The sequence below is a fragment of the Balaenoptera physalus genome (assembly GCF_965194825.1).
Source record: "Balaenoptera physalus genome assembly, chromosome: 8".
Lineage (NCBI taxonomy): Eukaryota > Metazoa > Chordata > Mammalia > Artiodactyla > Balaenopteridae > Balaenoptera > Balaenoptera physalus.
Genome location: NC_138887.1, coordinates 121,524,220 through 121,547,245, shown reverse-complemented (window position 1 = coordinate 121,547,245; position 23,026 = coordinate 121,524,220). Strand labels below are relative to the sequence as shown.

The window sequence follows — 23,026 nt, the reverse complement described above, 5'->3', positions numbered from 1 at the left end:
GCTTCCCGGGGCAGCAGCAATGGGGGAAGATGCAAGCAGGCATATTCAAAGGCAAGGGCGCAGTGATGATGCTGGGTGGTGGAGGGGGAGGAGGCAGGCTCAAGGCCTGTGCCCAGGGCCCTGGAACTAGGGGCTGGGGGTGCTTATCCCAACGCACTAACATGCGGGACACAGAAAGTGAGGCCAGTTTGGGGTGTAGTTGATGAGTTCACTTTGCACATGAAGGGTCTGAGGTCTCTAGGGGCCCCCAGGAGACAGCAGAATATCTGACCTGGAGACAGGTGAGAGACCTGGACCAGAACGTGATTGGGAGTCACTGTTGTATAGAAAAGGGCGTCTCAAACTTCAATGCACGTGTGAGTCTCGTCCAGATCTACTTAAAGTGCAGGTTCTGATCTGTTAAGGTTTTTTATTTTTTTTTGTTTTATTTATTTTATTATTATTATTCTTTTTTACCTTTTGGCCGTACCCTGCAGCATGTGGGATCTTAGTGCCCCGACCAGGGATTGAACCCACAACCTCTGCATTGTAAGAGTGGAGTCTTAACTACTGGACCACCAGGGAAGTCCCTGGTTCATGAAGGTTTGGCAGGGGCCTGAGACTCAGGATTTCTAACGAGCTTCCTGGTGATACTTTTGCTGCCAGTTAGTGGACCACATTTTGGGGGGTGGCAACAGCCTGCACAGTAATTGCAGTTTTAGATGAAGTTGCCCAGGGCGAGTATGTCGCATGAGAAGGAAGAACAACCTAGGCCAAGACTCAGAGGAAAACCAGTTAGGTCTGTGCACTGGATGAACCCTAACCGGGCAGGCACAGGAGAAGCACCAACGGAGCCTCTGGGGATTCGGGACCAGGGAAGTCAATGCAGGAAGGACTGGTGAGTAACCTCTGGTTCTGTCAAGAGCACCAGCCAGGGGAGGCTGGAGGAGGGTTGTGTTTTGGACTGAATGTTTGTATCCCCGACATATTCATATACCAAAGTCCTAACCCCAATGTGACTGTATTTAGAGATGGGCCTATAAGGATGTAATTAAGGTTAAATGAGGTCACAAGGGTGGCCCCGATTTGATAGAATTGGTGCTCTCATAAGAAAAGGCACCAGAGAGTTTGCACACACCCAAGAAAGGCCTGTGAGGGCACAGCAAGACGGACGCCGCCTACAAGCCAGGAGGAGGGCCCTCACCAGAAATCGAATCTGCTGGCACCTTGACCTTCCAGCCTCCAAAACTGTGAGAAAATGAACTTCTGTTGTTTGATGCACCCAGTCTGTGGTATTTTGTCCCAGCAGCCCGATTTGGGTGCCATGAAATGGGTGCTGCTGTAGCCGATCCCTCACACTGTGGAGACAGCTTGGGACCTCGGTGATGCACAGGGGCTAGAGGAGTTCCGAGGTGCCTGCTAGGAAAAGCCTGGCTTGCAGAGAAGGCACTGTTGGTAGAAGTGTGGACTGAAAGGCCGTTCTGATGAGGTCTCAGATGCTACTGGAAACGGGAAGAAAAGCAACTCCTGTTGTAAAGTGGCAAATAATCTTGGCTGCACTGTGTTCCAGTCTTCTGTGGAAGACAGAGCTTGAGAGCCATGAAATTGGAAATGCAGCCGAGGAGGTTTCTAAGCAGAAAGTTGACAGGGCGGCCTGGACCCTCCTGGTGCTCTTAGCGAAATGGGAAGGGAGCAAGACGAACTGAAGAAGGAATGGCTGAGAGAAAAGGAACCAGAACTGAAAGATTTGGGAAGCTCTCAACCTGTCCACATCATGAGAAGTGAGAAGGCTTGTTCTGAAGCGAATGCTCCAGGGGTCCTGAAGAGCCACTGATAAAGAGGGTGGCGTGGGTGTGAACCACGAACGTCATCAGGCACTCAGCAGCGGGCAGGAACAGAGGTGGGGTTAAACCAGCAGAAACACTGCCCTCTAGGACTAAGGGCACAGAAAAAACGGGGCAGAACGAGAGGGAATGCCAGACCTCTCAGATTCTACAGGACGGGACCGCAGAGCTATCTGGCTGCAGACGTGCTCCAATCTTCTAGAAAAGGGATGACAGACCCTGAAGGTGATTCAGAGATCTTCAGGGCTGGGGTCACCTCTCCAGTTTGGGGGGCCAAGATGCCCCACCTAGGGTCTCAGGGGCAGTGACCCCTGCTGAGAGCCGTGAGGGTGACACTGCCACCCCACCAGGCCCAGGAGGAGGAGGAGCATGGACCCGAAAAGGATTATTCTCAGAACTTAAGATATAAAGGAACTTCCCTTGCTAGGTTCTGGGCATTCGTGGAGCCGGTGACCCCTTTCTTCTTTCTGATTTCTCTCATTTGGAATGGGAATGTCTAGCCTATGTCCGCCCTACCATTGTATTTTGAAAACACATAACTTGTCTGGTTTCACAAGTTCACAGCTGGAGAGGAATTCTGCCTCAGGGTGAATCATACTTGGGGTCTCACCCACACCTGATTTAAATGATGTTTACGTGAGACTTTGGACCGAGACGTACAGCTGAGGTTGGGATGAGTTAAGACTTTCGGGGCTGTTTGGATGGGATGAATGCACGTGAGAAGAACATGAATTTGGGGGGACTGGGGGTGGAAAGCTATGGAAGCTGTGCTCCCTCAAAATCCATACGTTGAAGCCCTAATCCAATGTGACTCTACTGGAGATGGGCCCATAAGGAAGTACTACTAACTTGAGAAACTTAGTATCTGGCAATGGGGCTCCTCCCTGGGAAAGTGTTCTCTCGTCTAAGCATTTTGTTCCAGGATACACAGGGAGTTTATCCTCCTTTTCCCCAGGGTGTCCCTAGGGTCATGTTGATAACTCGCTCTCCTTACTGTGTCTGCCTCTCTCTTCTCCCGCTGTCGTGCTTAGAGGGATACTTATGATTTGAAGCAGCTCTCGTGCTCCTGCTTTCCTAACCCTTCCTAGGTTTTCACTCAAGATCCTCTTTTCGCTCAGGGGTTCAGAGGGAATGTGCATTTAAATACATGTGGATGGACTGGCCCCAGGACCTGTTTGCTCCCTTCCTGTCTGCTCCTGTCTGGTCTCCTGTCATGCCGGACCCACATGCTTCATCCCCTTGGGCTCCCTGGTGACCCTCAGCAGCAGATGTGACTGGTACTTAAGTCACATCAACTGGAAGGCAAGCTTGCCAACAGCATCCTCCTACCTGGCTTTTTAAGAATACCTGGAGGTTGTCAGAACTATTGGTTAATTCAGGACAGGGGCAATTAAGTAAAAATGATTGTTGTGACATTATATAGATTAAACTACTGGATGATTTCACTAATTCCTTCTTATTTTCTCATCCAAGGAATCATGTAATCAGAGCTAAGTAGCAACCAAATTCTACTCATGAACTTCATTCCCTTCATCTTTCCTCATTCCAATGTTAAGGAAAGAAAGGGATTTCCTTCTTTCGATGATTAATTATCTTTGGTAGCTTTTCGGAAGCCAAAAAAATTTCAGAACCTCTCAGCGCTGTGGTGCGTAGGTCAGGTAGAGAGCTGGATTATGGAGTGGTGATGACTAGCTCACTCTCCTTCCGCTTAAAAGGATAACTAACTTTCTAGTTTATAACTTCTTAATTACACAACAGATGGCGGTGCTGTTGGAAGAATAACACTGTACACTCCCCCTCTCCTCTCTCACCTTTAGTGGAAATTATTTACTACCCCTTCACACGCATGTACACACAAGCGCACACACTTAAACACACAAATCCTGCAAACACCAACACTTCGTCTGTTAAGCTGGCACCACCATCCAGTGGAGGCGAGTCACTGAAAGGCCCAGCGTAGCACCCAACTTAGGAATGCTTCAAGCAACGCACCGCTTCTGCTCATTAATTTCTACAGATTCAAAAACTGTGGTTCCTGGCTTGGCCGGAAGTCCCACCACAGCAGGTGCCTCAGTAAAACCCGCCGAGTCTGGATATTCGTGTGTGTTATCACATGACAGAGCAACACTGAAGACTTCCTCTCTTGTTTGCTACAATAACACTCAGGAGAGTAAAGAAACCCAGTAAGATGGAAAAAGACTACAGAAAATTAAAACCTACTGTTTAATAAAATTCCAAATTCCCAAGGTACTTGCTGTATCATGCACGGAGTGTATCACGGGGTTTTTCTAATTACACAGCTTACTTATTGTGGGAAACACAAAGAAAGAAGTGGCAACCCAATAAACTCTTGAAAATGACATTCAAGAAAGTCTACCTGTTATTATAAAAATAATAAGTTTAGCTGCCTAGAAAAAAAAGCAAAAGCATGTCCTAACCTGCTTCTAGAAATGGGTTGTCTCATTTTACCCCTGAACTAAAATGGCGATGTATGTGCTATTGGTAATACTCTGAATGGCATCTTCATAACATTCTGTTAAATCATTTTCTTTGATGGCAGTTGGAGCTGAAAATCACAAATGGAATTGGTCCTAACTTACAACAATGATTAATTCCTTCAAGTTTTAAGTAACATAAAAATGCTCTAACCACCAAGGAGAGATAACGATCCCCGTAAGAGTCTCTGAGCCCTAATTGTTGTGTGGAAGGCCCAGCGGCTCGGTTCCATATTAATCAGCTCTGAGTCTCTGCCTATAATTGTTGTTAACGAGCTCACCCACAATAATGGACTGCTAAACTGGAATGAAGAACAGATCTTTCCCAAGAATTTGAGTCATTCTTTTTCCCCTCACTACATTACAATGATGGCCATTTATAATAAACGCAATTAAATGTTCTCTCTTTCCTACCCCCGGTGTCCCTCCGAAAACCCACTCTTCTCATTTCCATTTCTTCAGTCACTAATTACCCAACGTCACTGGTTGACGGAGATTGCGCAGAGACCCCCTCCAGCTGGCGGCCTTTGGGAAGGACCAGCACAACACCACCACTGCCGCCCGGAAGCTGCCGCAGCCGCCTCCTCAGCACCCTCTCTTCACAGACGCTCAGCATCCGCTGCCAGGACCACCCTCTGCTTCTCAAGCCCTCCACCATGTCCTCTGAGACACCCGTCCTTTGACTAGTGGTCTCTTCCTGAAAGCTGTCCCTTCCTCCCCCCGCCTTCGCTGACGCCAGGCTCTCGGCAGGTCACAACGCCCTCTCTTCAACAGAGCATCTCTTTCATCTCACGCGCACCTTCCCATGTGCCAAGGGCTGGAAGACGTAGGAGAAATGTCCTTCCGCCGCCCACCCCTAAATCCTCCCTCCTCTCCCAGGTCACACCCCCCACCTTCCAGTACGTCTGTCCTATACCGTTAGCACCCTGACCCCTCACCTGTCTTTCTTTCTTCCACTGACCTTGTCACCGTGAGGCACGACCTGCAGCATCTCACACGCGCTTTCTGACAAGCACACTTGATCCTTCTGCTGTCTTTGCTCACCCTTCCTCCCCTCCAGGTTTCTGACCTGACCAAAGACCGCCCCCCCCCACTTTCTATCCATGGCCCCTCCTGGCTTTACTTCCCTCCATGAGCAGGTGAGTTTCCATGGTCCATCACGATAATCACTCCTTTGAAAACACCCTTAACTCCCAATTTCACTCGCCTGACGAATTCCAGCCCCAGATGACACCAGGGGACTGGGGATTGGGCAGGAAAGTGCTCCTGGGGAAAAGCACGTCCCTGGCGGTCTGCCTTCACGGCATCTTCATCGGGACAAACCCCACGAGCCTGCTAATCCCCCAGCTGTTCAAGGTGAGGCTTTCTTCCAGTGGGCTGAGACGCCAGCTCGTCCTTTTTGGCTCTTCAGACCCCCCACTCCCCTGTCATCGCACTTACGCATTATTGGGAAAAATAAAAGGATGCATCAAAAGAAACTCAATGATCCTGCCGCCACTTTGCCTACAGACAAACAAGCCTCTTCCTCCACCCGAAGTGTCCCTTTCCTGTGGTAAGAAGGCTCCAGAGAGGGTGGGAGGGGGCACAGTGAGTTCAAAGGTCCTGAGGTCAGGAGGGGCGTGGCATGGTGGAACCACAGAGGAGGCGACATGGCCGCGAAGAGCAGGCGGGGGCGTGTGTGGGGTGGGGCCTGGGGCCTCTGTGAATTGGAGCAGGCCACCAGTCCAGGTGAGAGCCAGGGGGACAGAGACCCACGTGATCCTATTTACGGATGTCTTAAGGTTATCTGGCCACGCTGGGGAGACCGGCTGGAGAGGGGCCAGAGGAGAAGCACAGAGGTCAATTAAGGGGCTACTCTTAAATTGCCGGGCGTGCCAGGTCAGAGGGCACGCCACAGGTCAGAGCGCACAGGCTACCAGTTGTTACAACCACTCAAACTGCACGTCCAGTCCTGCACGCACGGCCGCATCAGGACTCCCTGCTGCCTGTAGCTATGCCAGGACAGCCTCTTTATACGACACTCCAGGGTAGAAACAAGTATTTCCAGCACCTACAGACACTCTCCCCCAATATTAATCACTACACTTCTGGACCCATGGAGTGCTTCAGGTCAGTTCAACACTCTTTCTCCCCTCCAGCCAGAGCAACACAACACACACACACACACAACTACCTTAACAACGTTTGCATTCTGTTGAGAAAAGAACCATCGTTTGGGTCGCATTTTTTCTATGTCCAATTTTGTGCTTTTAAATTTAGCTCTAAAACTTGAATAGAATGACGCATAAAAATAAACAACAAAACAAAAAACCAAAGTTGTGTGTGTGTGTGTTTTGAACCAGTTTCGTGTTAACACAACGACAACAACAAACAAACCAAAAACATGCTAAGAAGCTTTAATTTCAAAAACAAACAAAAATCACCAACCACGACCAAACTTCTGGCAAAGGACGAATTTACTGTCTTCTAAGACAGTGAGCAGAGCCGTGGCATCACCTCAGAGTCTCCCAAGAACTCTGACCAACTGTTGGACTTTCACAACCTGGTGCAACCACGAGCAGGGCTTCCCAAGCTATGTGAACACACACTTCAAAAGGCATACGACAGTTTTCAGTGGTCTAACAGAGGAAGAATTACAGACAACTGGGCCTTCAGTAGTTAAAGAGCAAAATACCAAGGTGCCAACAAATCAAGGAGAGCAATTTCTATTATAAATTCTGCTGCTGGAGGGAAGATGGTTGGAATTGAGACCCTGCATTTAATCACAGAACAAAGGGGCTTCTGAGAACTGTTGGTGGGGGTCTGAGGTGCTCTTCCAGGCGGTTCTGGGACAGCATCCACCCCGGAGGCAGTGTGTCCCACCTCCTACCATCCCAGAGGCCGCAGAAATGCCGGTGACCCAGACCCTGCTCCCCAGAGTTAGACCTGTGGGCAGTTGCAGAGGGAGACGGAGACCTTCTTGCAATGCTGACCTCAGCCTTGACACATGGAAATGTGCAAGGGATTCACCCAGCAAGAACACTGGGATCAGCTGGTTCCCAGAGGCGGGCCCAGAAAAGGCTCGGCAGACAACGCAGAAAAGATCAACAGCAGAAGAATTAAGAAACTCACTTCCCTTAGTCACGACGGGGCAAAGATTCCATCAGTTCTTCTAATGAGGAAGGGCTGGATGGTGGTAAACATCAGAAGCACACAACAATAACTACATTCGTTGCAATATAGGAACTCATATACTCAGAATTACATGAAAAGATCTGTAATAGAGTTATGTCAGTCCATAAGTATGGGTTCTATAATTTATAGCCAATCCCTTGTGGTTATAAAGCCTCAAGTTATTTTTAAAAATTAACTCTCATAGATATAGGTAAATGGGTAACTCCCCCTGACAGCTGCATTGGAGTTTCTGGAATTCAGCTGCGGTTCACCTTAAAACAAACAGGCCCGATCAGACTTGTCTGTGTTTGGCTATTTTTCAAGCTCCACGTGAATTATAAAGTTCACGGTCCCTTAGATGGCAAAATGGGCTACATCAACTCACCACAAGGGCAGGAAAAGGGTAACAATTTCTCAAATGTGAAAACGGCTTCAAATTCCTGCAGTGAGAAGCTCCAGCATCAAATCAGCTTTTCTCAGGTCTGAGCGGGACGCCTGTCGGGGGGGTGGGAATTGAGCACCTAGGGGCTGTGCACCCCTCCCCCCTCCACTGAGGAGGAAAGATGCTGGAAGCCAAGGGACCACAGACTCGTCTGTGTCACCAGCACTTACCATCCATCTCTGAGAAAAGCAAAGAGAGAGCAGGTCTGTGACTTGGTTCAAAGTTTTAAGTGCTAGAGACCCAAGGAAAATGCCACTTTCTGCCTCTGTAGGAAGGAAAAATGCCCAAGGCTGATTAAGCCCCACACATGGATTTCCAGAGCCTCTGTGCCATGGACCACAGGCAGGGGTTACTAGGGAGGGCTGAGAGACACAAAACTTAACAAAAGGGGGGTGGGCGAGGGAGGGACTGGGCGTTTGGGATTAGCGGATGCAAACTATTATATGTAGGATGGATAAGCAACAAGGTCCTACTGTAGAGCACCAGGAACTACATTCAGTATCCTGTGATAAACCACAGTGGAAAGGAATACACACACACACACACACACACACACACACACACACACACACACGTAACTGAATCACTTTGCTGTACACCTGAAACTAAACTAACACACACACACACACACGTAACTGAATCACTTTGCTGTACACCTGAAACTAAACTAACACAACATTGTAAATTAACTATACTTCAATAAAATAAATTTTTTAAAATCTTGACAATAGCGACACCTGGGTATGGATGCGAATGCCACCTTCAGGAGCCTGTATTTAGAATAACAAATGATTTGATTAACTTCCCCAACTAGTAAGCGGTGTCATCACTAACGACTAATATGCAATCCTTAGAAGACAGAAAGAACATAATAATATTTCTTTGTACACTCTCCTTTTTCAGCACAAAACTTTAAAAAAACTCTTTAAAATATGTACCAGTAATGCAAGAGAAATATATCTATATTTAATGGCCTAATGATTTCTCACTGTATTCTAATTTTATTGCTAAATTTGAGACTCCAGAAGTAGATAGCATTAAAAAAAAATAGTATGTTTTCATTTGGGTTCCCAAGAGAATCATAGGAATACTGCACTTCCCTGGATTTACATAGCATTCCACCAAGCTTGAAAATATAATAATAAAAAACTAAAATAATAACAAGAAATTACATGGATAGAACCCCACTGTATTCAAGGTCTGGGTTGGGCATCTTCTTATATCATGAATTTAATTTACACAGTAACCCAGATAGCTAAGTGATCCTCCATGTCGGTTTCATAATATCCCTAAGTCACTAATGAACATGACAGCATCTCCATTTCTCTGACGGAAGAATCACAGAAGTCTGGGCCATCCTAGGTCATCAGCAAGTCACTTGCAGAGGACCGATGAGAACTTGGTTTTCCTGCCCCAAACAGAGCTCTCTCTAGAGGCTATAATCACACCTCCTGGCTTCTCTAACTTCTTGGAACTTTGGGAGCCACGTAAGGAAGGAAGGAACTCATTATACTCTTTAAGCAGATATATCATGTCCTTTCAGCAGACTGTAGGCTCACTTAGTGCAACATAAATGAGCAGCTCTACTTTCTTAGGCTCTGATGGTGTCATAGGAAGCTCCTGGAAAGGCTCTCAACCATCTCCCCCGCCTGGTGTTCACTCTCTTGTGAATCCCCTCTCCCAGCGGGCTGGACATAGGGACTCACTTCTCACAAATGGACTCTGGTGACAGTGAGGGAACATAAGGTCACAAACACTGTGACCTCCATCCTGCTGACACTGTCTGGGCTCCTCTTGCCTGCTGCTCTGTCCCATGGTGAGCCCCATGGTGCAAGGACCTGGGGACAGTCTCTGGGACAATGAGAAACCCAATGGCCATGAAAAACGGAGCCCTGTCAAGAATCATACAGGTAAACTCGGAAGCGAGTCCTTCCCCAGTCGAGCCTTGAGGTGAGCCTGCAGCTCAGATGACACCTGGATTCCAGCCCATGAAAGACCTGGCATCCAAGGATCCAGCTAACCTGAGCCCAGATTTCTGACCCACGGGAACCGTGGAATTGTTAATGTTGTTTGCCTCAAGCCACTACGTTTTGGGGTAGTTTGTTATGTAGCAACAGGTAGCTAAAAGAGATAAGCTGATATACACAAACTCCCTTTGCTAATTCCATGACTGTGTGACTGGGATTTTATTTAGATCAGATGTTGGGCAAGATTTTATTGGGATCAGAACAATGTTCCACGGGTTTTAAGAACGATCACCCTGATGATCTCTTCTAAACACTGCAACAAAAACTGTCACAAATGTTCACGGGCTCTTTCAGGAAATAATCTCTAAGGAGGAACATTTTCCAGATATGATTTCTCTTTCCTCTTTGAAAGTCACAGAATGTATGAATATTTGTACATGCTCTAAGATACCACAGTTTAAATTTTTTTTCCTCCTCCCTAAAGAGTTTTACAAACTTTTAACATTTGCCAGATATACTTTGATATGAAGGAACATGGCTGCTCTAATTAGATAACTTTGTTTTAAGGGAATTTACCCCTATTAGTATAGTTTAGTAAGTATAGTTCATATAGTTTTCAAATTAAAAGTAAAAAAATTACTATCCCCCCCCAATGTCTAGCTGGTTTCAAGAGAACCCTTAAGAAGCTATACATTGAGAAAAGCTAGAAGTTCTATACATAAAAAAACAAAGTAACACTCAGTTAGGAAACACTGGCTCTTTGGGGCAGGAATGGTCTTTCCAGCAGAAATGAGATAATGTAAATAAACACATTTTGCAAACTACAGGACTGGTGCCACATAAATAAAACATGATATTGTTTATTATTTTCCAATTCCAGAGACATTAATGAATCTATAGGTATCTAATGCCTGGAAAAAATGGAAAACTGTGCTTGGGTTTACTCTTTCTCCAATCTAATTGATAACTTTTTACATTTTTAAAAAGGGTACTTTTGAGACCATTAAAAAAGCATAGGGTTGACATAGTTAAAATTAGCTAATTTGTAGATGCTTAAGGATGTTAACTAAGTTATAGATTTAATAAAATTAGAAGAGTTTAGTAGGAAAAAAAGGTATGCTAATTACCATGATCCCCCATTTCCAGAATAAACATGGGCTGTTACTAAGATGTTTCACAAATAAGGTCTCTTCCTTTCATGACATAATTTTATCTTTTTGTGTATTTGATAAAATTTCAAGGACTTAAGAGTACATAAAGTCACTTTGAATCCTAATCCAGAGCTAAAAAGTTCAGAGAGAGGATAATGCCACAAACATATCGGTTCAGCACCAAATATACACACATGGTCCTGGGCCAGGTCCTGAGGGCCACGTGGAGACAGGAAATAAAAAGACCTCCCTGCTCTTTGAACAGCTGACAACGTAAAAATGGGCAAATAAAACTAGTTTATGTCAAACTGCTGGGAACTGATGCAACACGGCAATTAGTCTGAATAACTGAAAGGAAGAAATACACAATACAGACTACTTGCTTGCATAGTCATGTGTACAGTAACTGCTCAGTACTTGAAACTAGGGTTACTTCTTTGATTCACATTAAAAGTATCCATTTCTATAGATTTTTTTTACATAGCACGCATTTTCAATACTTTAATCATTTTTATAGTTTAAAATATAGCTGAATCCACTCCAAATTTTTTACATTTTCCCTCAGTTGAGAAAACAAACTGAACACAGTTCTACTGCAAAGGCCAAGGGACGGTGAACAGGGAGAAAGGGTTAGTCAAGGTTCTTGTTTACAGCCAGCGTTCTGCGTGGTGAAGACTCAGATTTAGTAAAATGTTCTTTCCCTAAATGGTTATCGGTGGCAATGGGATCCCAGGGCGCAGTTTCCAGAGGAGCATTGGGAGAAAGGAGGAGGATGGTAGAGAATTCTACGATGGACAGAACATAGGGTCCTAGGTTAGATCAACGTACTCCAAATGAGCAGATGGGAGAATCTCTTCTAAAAGATTCTGAAGAACAAATATAAAACTTTGTTTTGAAGTCTTGAGGAGCAGGAAACTCATTACCAAACAAGGTAACTCATCCCACTGCTGCGATCCTCTCATCATTAAAAGATTCTCTGGTAAGATGACCTGAAATCTGTCTTTTTATGCTTTTCTCACTCAGGTGTTGGTTTTGTCTCCCTGGAGCAACCCAGAACAAATTCATCACCCCATTCCTATGAAAGTCCTTCAAATATCTACTGGGATTTTTCTCTTATTCAGGGGTGGAGGCTACATTTTTGCTAGCTTCCACGGGTGGTGAAAGGAGCTGGAATACTCTGAGCATGGACATCTCGCTTAGAGGTATGTAGGGCTGGGTGTAGGACGTGCAGAGTCCCAAAGCTAAAAGTTGGTTTTCAGTACATTACATTCACTGACTTCCCTGATCAAACAGATAAAGCTGACCAGTTGTTCCAAAGGATTCAGATGGATAAAAAGAAAACTTTTACATAACGTACATTTAAAAAACTAGTAAATGGAAAATTTAAGATAGAGAATTAAAAAAAGATCTACTTTTGGAAGAGTAACTCTGCAACTGAAATTTTAATTGAGACTGAAATCTCCAAGAAATAATCCAGCTGTCAACAAGTAACTTTTAGAAGAAATTCTAAAATTTCTAGAATTAGAGTTGCATCTCTAGGCAAACACCCCAGCTTCCTCGTTGGCATGTAACTTAACAAGCTGGGCTGTCTCATGCCAGGGGAAGAAGATTCTCTCAAACTCACCAAGGAGCTACTCAGCCCTGAATGATGACGCAGGTACCATTACATCTCACAGAAGCTTCACCAAACTCTAATTAGAATAGTCTCAAGAGAACTAAAAAGGCAGTGGAATTCTACATTTTATTTGCCAGAGAATAAAGTTCCACTGATGCACATTTCTAAAGCTGCTATCTCTTACAAGCTGAACATCTGTTTCACTTACACAAATACATGTCACCTTCTTGCTCATTTAAAGAGCCAAAATGAATTCTAAAATATTAGTATGTTAAAAAAAAAAGTCTGAGTTTCAGGCTGCCACTAAAGACCAGGGTGAGATTTTATACAAAATTCTGGTGAAATTTTATGGGAAACTCACATAGAAAGTGCTTAAAACAGGGGTTTATATAATGAAAGTGATAGTTCAAGTCTTCTCTAGAATACTGTGATGGCTAGGATATCAATAACAGCTGATTTTAATTTAGGGAGAACCTGGCATTCACTTTTTGTTCTTAGGATAGAATGTATGGCGTGACTGAGAAAAATGGCAAGAAAAATAATTGCACGAAAGGGTAAAATAAATCTCTATAAAAAGACAACTTCTCACCATCTCACCAAGAAAATCCTATGAAACAGGCCCTAAAAGTAGTGATTCTTTTTTTCTCTGCCAAAAAGATTTTCATACCTTTCCTCTCTCCTAGGTGGCAGTGTGGCATAGAAAGAGACTAACCAGGACCCACCAACTACTACAGGATTCAAAGATCACTAAGAATAGAGAGTCAAGGAAAAATACTTAATAAGGTATTAGCATAAAGAAACATTTTTTTTTTTTACAAATAGAAAAGAGTAGTACTCACTGGTTCCACGTTATATGAAAAAAGAGCATACTCTCTATCTGGAGATATTTCGTATCTGACAGCTCTTAACGATTCCTAAAAGAAAATACAAAGAACAAAGAATTTTAAAGTATTACGTATAACATAACTCAAAATCTTGTAGTGAAACTGTGCCTGTGGCGCCATTTTCAAAATTTGCTAATAAAATTAGTACGGAGCCAACTTGCTAAAGTCTATTAAAAATGGCTATATCCTTTTTTTGTTAACCAAATAGTGTTCAGTTAATTAATGCTATTTTACATTTTATTTGTAGTTTTTTCAAATTTCAACAAAACATATTGTATCTGCTGAAAGAAATCAGTAGAAATAAACATAAAAACAAATAACCTTTTCACACAAGACTCCCAATCTCTCTGTATCTTTAAACACACTTTCCTTTGCTCATTCTTATACTTAGAACTTATATTAAGCAGATTTGTTCCTAAAATAGAATCACATTCCACACATGATTTGGCAACGTGCTCTTCACCTTCATGGATTCTGACCCACAAGTCAGTGGATAGAGGGCTATCATTTCTTCTTTCAAATTTCTTCAGAGCACACAGGGAATTTTACATAAATGAAATCATCGAAAATGCTGTGTTTCCCTTCAACTTGCCCGTCTTCTCTGATGCACTCCCACTGCTGTACAGACCCTCATACCCACTAGAGCGAGCCTTATATTGTCAACTTGGCGTGTAACACTCTACAAACGATCATAGGACCACACGCAAGCATCAGATGTATAACTACAGCTAAAAATGACGTCACCTTACACAACGCTCACCTTAGTTTTCTCACGTAACAATAACTTAAGGTTTAGCCTGAATGAGTGCTCTTTAAAGCTTGCATACTATTCTATGGTGTGGCTATATCTTCATTCACTCAGTCCTTATTAAAGGGTAGTTACAGAAGGTTCTTGTTATTCATGGTAGTTACATTCTAGAAAGTCTCCACAAATCCTGTTCCTAGGGGAATGCAGAGTTAGGTGCCTGTGAGCCTCTGGTCACAGTGTTTTTGTCAACCAGTCAATACATAACCTTGTCTTAGGTGTGTTTCTGTTTGAAGACGTCTTACTGAGTATATATTGCTTTCATCAACACAGAACTCATGGCTAACAACACTATAGCCTGTGCCTGAATGAAGCTCATTATCACGTGTTTTCTCTGTAAGATAAACAACATCACAGCCTTCTTGAGTTTAGGAACACAAGACAGGCCTTCAGCGTTATTCTTGGGAGCCATTTTAAACAGCATACTCACCAATAAAAATCACAAAAATGTGAAAAACTTGGCACTACATAGACCACAAAAAGAATACTTGTTTATAGTATGAGATTTGACACCAGAAGACAATGGACAACTCCAATATTCTGCCACTATGCACGTGTCCAAGAATGACTGCAGAAGCACCCTGAGTATTAACTTGGGGGTCACAAATAAACTTTAGCACAAGGCGAATCTGCAAATATGGAAGCCGTGAATGATGAGGGTCAACTGTGACGTGTTTCCAGTCTGCTGTTATTACACACATCGTTGTAATAAGGGTCCTCATCCGTATATCTTTACTGGTGTGTGTATGATTATTTTAATTATTTTACAGGGTAGATTTCTAAGGGGAGAATTGATGATGTATAAGTTTTTTAAAAATTTAAATAGATATTGCCAAATTTCTTTTCAAAATTGTTCTTGAAATGAACACTCTCTCTACGGATGTAGGAATGCCCCCTTTCTTCCCTTCCTTGGCAGCAAGAAGTCACTGTATTTTCTTCCATCTTGACCCTCTGATGGGTGTGAAGTGGTGCCTCACTGATAGCTTGGTTTATTTCTCTGCTTACATTCGATCCCCACTGGAGATGTTTTAGGCAATGTGGATTTTATCTTCAGAGAACTGTCTATCCACATCTCCTTGAAAGTATCTCCTATGCTGAGTTTTCTCCCATTCTCTCTTAAGCTCGCTCCTATCATGTTTTCACCCCACCTCGACCAAGACCCCTCTTCTCAAGGTTACCAGAGGCTCAGTCGCTAAATGTCGTGCTAATTCCTCAGCTCTCACCGTACTTGGCGCCACTGACCACTGTCTCCTCCCAAACCCCGTCTTCACTTGGCAGCCAGGGTACACCTGGTTTCTCTCTTACTTCCCTTGCCGCTTGTTTTCATGCCCCTTTGCAGGTCCCCTTGGTTCCTCTGACCTCTGAATCCTGGAGTGTCCAACACTCACTATTTGGACCTCTTTACTCTTCTATGGCTAAAAATCCATGTACCTGCTGAGGATTCCAACAGTGAAGTCTCTGTCCACATCTCCCAACCTGGTCTGGACTTGACCTAGACCTTCAGACTCATCTATCTAACTGCCTCCCTGACATCTCTCCACTTGGATATCAAATGGGCACCTCATGTCAACGTGCATAAAACCAAGCCCCTCACATCCCATCCCCCCCCCCCTGCAGCTCCTGGCAGCTTCTTGCTCATCTCAGATGTTGCAACCCCATTCACTCAGCTGCTCAGGCCAAACTCTTAGCCATCTTTTCTTTCTCTCTGTCTTACACACCTGAGATCCAGTTGATCAGAGAGCCCTGCTGGTCTACCACTAAAGGACACTCAGAACACTTCCTTCCCTGCTGCCACCACCCCAGTCTAAGGCATGGGCCTTTTTTTCTTGAGCTATTGCAGTGACCTTCCAGCTGCATCCCCAGGTTCTGTCTTTGCCTCACTGCAGTCTGTGCTAGCCACAGGGGCCAGGGCCAGCTTTTAAATATGTAAATCATGATACTGCGCCTTGCTTGAAGCCCACCCACACAGCCTCCCATCACACTCACAGTAAAAGTCAAAGTTCTGACTGAGCACTAGCCCTGCCTGGCCAGGGTTCCCATCAGCTCTCTCTCCCATCTCACCAGTGTCCACACCTTCTCAGAGCAAGCCAGGCACTGCTGTCTCAAGGACATTGTGTTTGCTCTTCTCTCTACCTGAAACTCTAGATTTTCACTTCTTCTTTTTTCTCAAAAGTCATCTTTTGCGTGAGGACTTCCATGTCCTTGAATAGCCATTATATCTACAAACTTTAACAGGCTGGGCTCTAAATTTTTATAACTCTCTTTCCTTATTTCCCTAGAATAATAATTATCTAAAATAAAATATATTTTACATTTATTTATTTATTTCCTGTCTCCTTCATTAGAATGTAAGCTCCTTGAAAGGAGGGCTTTCTCCAAAAAGAATGTTTAATTTCTCTTGGTCATGTTTTGTAGTTTACAGCACGCAGATCTTGTCCATATTTTGTTAAAGTTATCCCTAAGTATTTAGTATTATTGATATTTTATACATATACATATAAATAAAATACACATGTATATCTTAATTTCAATATCCAGTTGTTTATTGCTTACAGAAATATAACAGACTTTGGTACCCTGACCTTATGCTCTGCAACCTTGGTAAATTACATTAATTGTGGGTACTTTTTGATAGATTCCTTAGAAGTTTCTACATAATCATTTTTCTCCCCTGTGGAGAGTTTTCTCCTTCCTTTCCTAACTGGATGCTTTTTGCTTCTTTTTATAGCCAATTACACTCTAGGGAATTGCCAGTACGATGCCGTGTAGAAGTCATGAGAGTGGACACCTCACCTTTTCCCGATCTTATGAAGAAGGCATTCACTCTTCACTATTCAGTGTGATATTAGTGGTGCATTTTTTTTGTAGATGCCTTTAATCAGGTTGAAGATATTCTTATCTATTTCCAGTTTCCTCAGAGTTTTTATAATAAATGTTGAATGTTATAATGAATGTTGCATTTTCTCAGTTGCTTTTTCTACATTATTGAGAGATGATTAGGTTGTTTAGCTTTTTAAAATCTGTCAATATGGTAAATTACATTGTTCGATTTTTAAACGTTAAACCAAACTTGCATTCCTGGGATAAACTCTATTTGGCCATGTTGTGTCACCCCTTTTATATATTGCTAGATGTGATTTGCTAATATTCTGTTGAGTATTTTTGAACCTGTGTTCATGGGGAAAATTGTGGTTTTCTTTTCTGGCAATATCTTTGCTTGGTTTTTATTTCAGAGTAGTGCTGCTCCAAGAAATAATTTGGGAAATTATTCCTCCTCTTCTTCTATTTGTTTTATGGGTTTGTGTAGAATCAGTATTATGTTTTCCTTAAATGTTTGCTAGAATTCACCAGTGGAAACATTTGGGCTTTGAATTTTCTATATGTGGAGGTTTTAAACTATTAATTAGATTTTTTATGTCAACATAGGACTATTCAGATTGCCAGCTGCATCTTCAGTGAACTGTGATAATTTGTGTCTTTCAAGCATTTATTTGTTTCATTTGCATTGTCAAATTTATTGATAGAAAGCTGTTCAAAATATTTTCTATTATCCTTGTAATATCTGTAGTGATGGTCTCGCCTCCGTTCCTGATATTGGTTGTTTTGTCCTTTGTCTTTGTTCTTCATCAATTTTATTAATCTTTTCCAAAAAACAGCTTTGAGTATTCTTTAGTTTTTCTATTTTTTCTGTTTTCTATATGGTTGATTTCTTCTCTTTATTACCTTTCTTTTGTGTACTTAGGTTTACTTTTTCTTCTTTTTTCCCTAGTTTCTTATGGTGAAAGCTTAGATATAAGCACTTAAAGCTATAAATTTCTCTTTAAATATACTGCCTAGCTGCATACCGTATATTTTGATATTATGTATTTTTATTTTCATTTATTTCAAACTATTCTCTAATTTCCATGGCCAATTTTTTATTCAGAAGTATGGTGTTTAATTTCTAATCATCAGCATATTTTCCAGATTTTGTTTTTTGCTATCGGTTTTTAGTTTAATTTTGTATTTGTTAGAGAACATACTTTGTATAATTTCCAAGCTTTGAAATATATTGAGGCTATTTTAATGGCCCAGACTATGGTCTATCATGGTAAATATCCCATGTGCACTCAGAAAGAATATGTACTCTGCTCTTGAGTGGTGTGATCTACAAATGTCAGGTCAGTTGGTTAATTGTGTTTTCAAGACTTTCTGTATGCTTACTAAGCTTTTTTTCTACATGTTCTATCAATTACTAAGAGAGGATTGTTTGAATCACCACCTACAACTGTGGATTTGTCCATTTCTGCTTTTGGTTCAAGCAATTGTTGCTTGAAGAACTGTAGCTCTGTTGCTAGTTGAATACACCTTCAGGATTCTCATGTCTTCTTAATGAACTGACTCCTTTATCATTATGAAATCTTTCTTTTTATTTCTGGTAATATCCCTTGCTCTGCAGTCTACTTTGTCTGATATTAGTATAGCCATTCAAGCTTTACTTTGGTTAGTGTTTGCATGGTATATCTTTTTACAACCGTTTAATTTTAACCTATGTCTTTATATTTAAGGTAGATATCATAGATAGCTTATAGTTGGGTCTTGCTTTTTAAAACTAATCTTAAAATCCTCTAGGAGTAATAAGGGGAGCTTGTGTACATAATGAACATGGGGATATGAGGAAAATCTGTCCTTTATACTGCAGTTATTTTCCATTCTATATTGGATCAGCTTTCTGCCCCTGTGTGACATGCTTGAGAAAGTTACAACATGTTCCAAAGATTTTAGGTGTGTATGTTGGTGTTTCTTATGTCAATTTTTAGAGTAGGAGAAAAGGTTCAGAAATCTTACATAAGGTTACATAACATTAAGAGGAGCTGGATATATTTCACATTTAAAGAACCCTTTTATAAAAAGATAGATGTATTTTTTTTCAGAACTAGTTAATTCATTTTACCTAAATTTCCATCAAAAGCCTAGCCACACATTGACCATATTTATCATTCCTGGCACTTGTCACTCTATTATGTAGACCCAACTCTTCATCTGGTAAAAACTTTCTTACTCCAAAGAATGTCCTTTAAATTTCTCAGTGTGCAGGTACATGGCCAATGAATTATCTTGGATTTTATCTCTGAATACTTTATTTTATCTTTATTTTTGAAAGGTACTTTTGCTGCATATAGAATTCTAGATTAACAGTTTTATTTTTCTCCCAGTACCTTAAAGGTGTCACTCCATTCTCTTCTGGCTTGCATAGCGTCTGGTGACCAGTCTGTTGTCACACTTATGTTTGTTCTTCTGTACAAATGTCTCTTTGCTTTGGCTGCCGTTAAGGTGTTCTATTTTTCACTGGTTTTCAAAACTTGATTATCATAGTGTAACTTGCTTTGGTGTGGTTTTCTTTATGTTTATTATGGTCAGGGTTTATTGAATTTTTATACCACATGTGGTAAAAATTCAGTCACTATTTCTTCAAAAGTGTTTTGTCTTTTCTCTCTTCTCTTTCTGGGGCATTAATAACAAGTATCTTACTCCACTTTATATTGTTCAACAAGTCATTGTGACTCTGTTTGGGTTTTTTTTAGGTCTTTTTCCTCTCTGTTCTTCATTTTGGATAGTTTGTATTGCTATTAGTTAAAGTTTAATTTACTTTTTCCTTCCATGGTGTCTAATCGGCTATTAATCTGGACTTTTAAATTTTTATATTTTATTTTTCATCTCTGGAAATTTTATTTGGGTATTTTACAATCTTCAATTTCTCTTCACTATATTCATGGTTTTCTTTATATTCTTGAGCATTTGGAACATATTTATCTCAGCAGTTTTAATGTCTTTTTCTGCTATCCCATTATCTCTGTTATTTGTGGGTCTGTTTCTATTGACTGATTTTTCTCCTTATTATGGGTCACATTTTTGTGCCTCTTTGTATATATAGTAATTTAAGAAATAACACCAGATATTTTGAATTTTCTCTTGTTGAATCTTGGATTTTTTTTGTGCTCCTTCAAAGAATGCTGGACTTTTTATGACAGGCAGTTAATTACTTGTGGACTAATTTAGTTCTTTCAGTTTTGTTTTGAAGATGTTTTAAAGGCTGTTCTACAATAACCATGATTTTTGAGGCTAGGTGAGCCTCATTCTTAAGGAGTTGCTCTTCTGGAGTCTCTGCTTAATATCTCATGGCCAGGAGACACTTAAATGATCCCTGGTGATGTATGAGCTCTGGGAATTTTTCCTCTTAAAGTGTCCTATAATTGCTCTTTACTTGAAACTTTATTTTGTCCTGCCTTGTGGTGTTCCACGTTTTATAAATAAAGATCAACAATTAACCAAAGTCTCAAAGGGAACACTATGCAGATTTCTCAAGTATCCTCTAGTTAGCTTCCTCCTCTTGGGTTGTCTGTTTCATAAATTGCAGCCATCTTTTTTCCACATGAACTCTGATTTCTCCTTAACTCAGCAAGACTGAAGGACTTCTGTCTTCCTCCTTGTGCTGAAGTCCAGCAAGAACATTCATGCAGAAGATCAGCTGGTTGTTTGGTTCATTTAATTTGTTTTCCTTTTCTCAGTGATCACACGTGTGAGCTGCCTGTTTTCCAACGTATGAAAATTGTATTTTTACCCTATATTTTACCCTGTTCTACAGTTGTGTTAGGAGAGTATAAGAATGATCATCTTATACTCTCATAGCCAGGACCAAACGTCGAGAAGAGAATTTTAGTTTGTTTTGTCATATTGTATTCCCAGTGCCTAACAGTGACCGGCACTTAATAGAATCTCTGTAAATATTTGCTGAATAAATGAATGACTATATCCTCAGTTGTTATAAGAGTGGCAATAATGTTACTGGTACAAAGATAACACCAAAAGAAGCCAGCAAAGAGTGCAACTTTCTACACTTGAAAACCATCATAGGTCACATCTCTTGATAGAGGGTCAGCTGCCAGTGATATTACTTGAGACAGGTAGAATTTCATTAGGCTGTTTGAGAAGCTCATCACTGCCATTCTTAGGTAGAGTTTCACTCATTTTTAACAATCTCAGTCCCCATGCCCCCTGGGTGTGGAAATTATAGGCTGTATGTCCACCTTTTCACCAGGTGCAAATAATGGATGCAAAACTCACTTAGCACGTTTCCTAAACATTTGCATCAAGACTATGAATCAAAGATACATTTTCCCAAGCAAAGTAGGCTTTGGTTTCAGGTTTGTCTGAGGGATGTTTCTGCAATGTTTTGTCTATTTTGGATTATTTGTCTTTTTCTGATCAATTTGAAAGAGCTCCTTGTAGACTGTAGATATTAGCCTTTTATTTGTTACCTGGATTGCAAATATTGTCCATTATTTTTCCACCAATTCTGCCTTTTTAAATTTTGAAACTTAAAGCTCTTTTATGGTAAGTTAAATAAGGCTATCTTTTTTAGAGCTTCTGGATTTCCCATTTAAAAAATTTTCTCTCTTTTGTACTAAACCAAATGATAGATTCTTTTCAACATTTATATCTTTAATACAATTGGAAATTAATTTTGTATGCCTGTGAAATGAGACATTATTTCCTTGTAGATAAAGAGTTAAGTTATGCTCATATTGTTTTCTAATTATGTGATCATCTCCCCCAATGATTTTTATATATCAAATACCCTTTATATTGAATCCCACTTCTGAATTATTTGGTCTTTTACTGCTCTCTAGGCTACTCCTATGCAAAATTTTATGGTTTTAAGCTTATACTTTGGGGTCAAAGAGCCTGTGAGTCACACTCTGCTTGGAACATTTACTATGTGAAATTTAGAACATTTCTTAGCTTCTCTGGGCCTCTGTAAAATGGAGATAATATCATGGTTGATGTGAAATTCAATTGACATAATTACAATGCCTGGTGCTATCAGCTATTATTAGTAGTATTAGTTATTACTGTGATTGAGTTGAGTACAATGTGTTTATTATGTGTTTTAGTATCAGGTAAAGGAGTACATGTTACCATATATTTTGAAACTTTCTGTGGCTACATTCAGGTGTTTATTCTCATATATGTCAATTAAAATATTTTATCAAATGTTCAACACTAATTTTTTTCAAAGTTCTAATTAGGATTATGTTAAAGTTTTATATCAATCTTAAGAGAATTAACATTTTAAATACTATACTCTCACCTAAGATTACATGGTATCTTTAATTTTTTTACCAAATCGTCAACAAGATTTTATAGTTTGCTTATTCTTTTATGCTGTTCTTAGATTTATTCTAGGTCTTTTTATAGTTTTTGTTCTTATTGTGAATGGAGTATCTTCTCCATTTCTACTTCTAGATACTTATGTTAATGAAGACAGAAGGCATTGATTTATTTATGTATTTTTGTATTTAGCCATATTAATAAATTTTCTCATTAACTGCAGTAGTTTTTAAAAACTAATCTCTGTTAGGTTTTTTAAGATAGAATTATGTTATCAGAAAAAGGGATATAATTTTTTCCCAGTTCCTATTCCAATCATGTAGTTTGTTTGTATACTGCATTTCCCATGATCTCTAAGAACATATTAAATATTAATGATGATGTTGACTATTACTTCCTGACTGTAATTGAAATGGTTTTATTGTTTGCCATTTAGAAATGTTTTCACTGCTAGTTGGTTTGTGATAAATAGTCTTCACCATATTTAAGCAGTTTTTATTCTTATCTTACCTGGAGTTTTTATTAGGAGTGGTTGATAAA

The 23,026-nt window shown here is 41.0% G+C and overlaps 1 protein-coding gene and 1 long non-coding RNA gene across 7 annotated transcripts in view; one reads left to right on the top strand and one right to left on the bottom strand.

The window, feature by feature from the left end:
- DPP6 (dipeptidyl peptidase like 6) overlaps positions 1-23,026 on the bottom strand; it is a 1,128,731-nt gene that overhangs the window by 274,224 nt on the left and 831,481 nt on the right. For all 6 annotated transcript variants that reach the window (XM_082473772.1, XM_082473771.1, XM_082473774.1 and 3 more), the window contains exon 5: positions 13,486-13,560. In XM_082473772.1, the coding sequence (XP_082329898.1) occupies positions 13,486-13,560 (75 nt within the window). The remainder of the gene's footprint in view (positions 1-13,485; positions 13,561-23,026) is intronic.
- The window catches only part of LOC309666401, a 445,852-nt gene that overhangs the window by 285,857 nt on the left and 136,969 nt on the right, over positions 1-23,026 (top strand). The gene's annotated exons all lie outside the window — the stretch shown is intronic.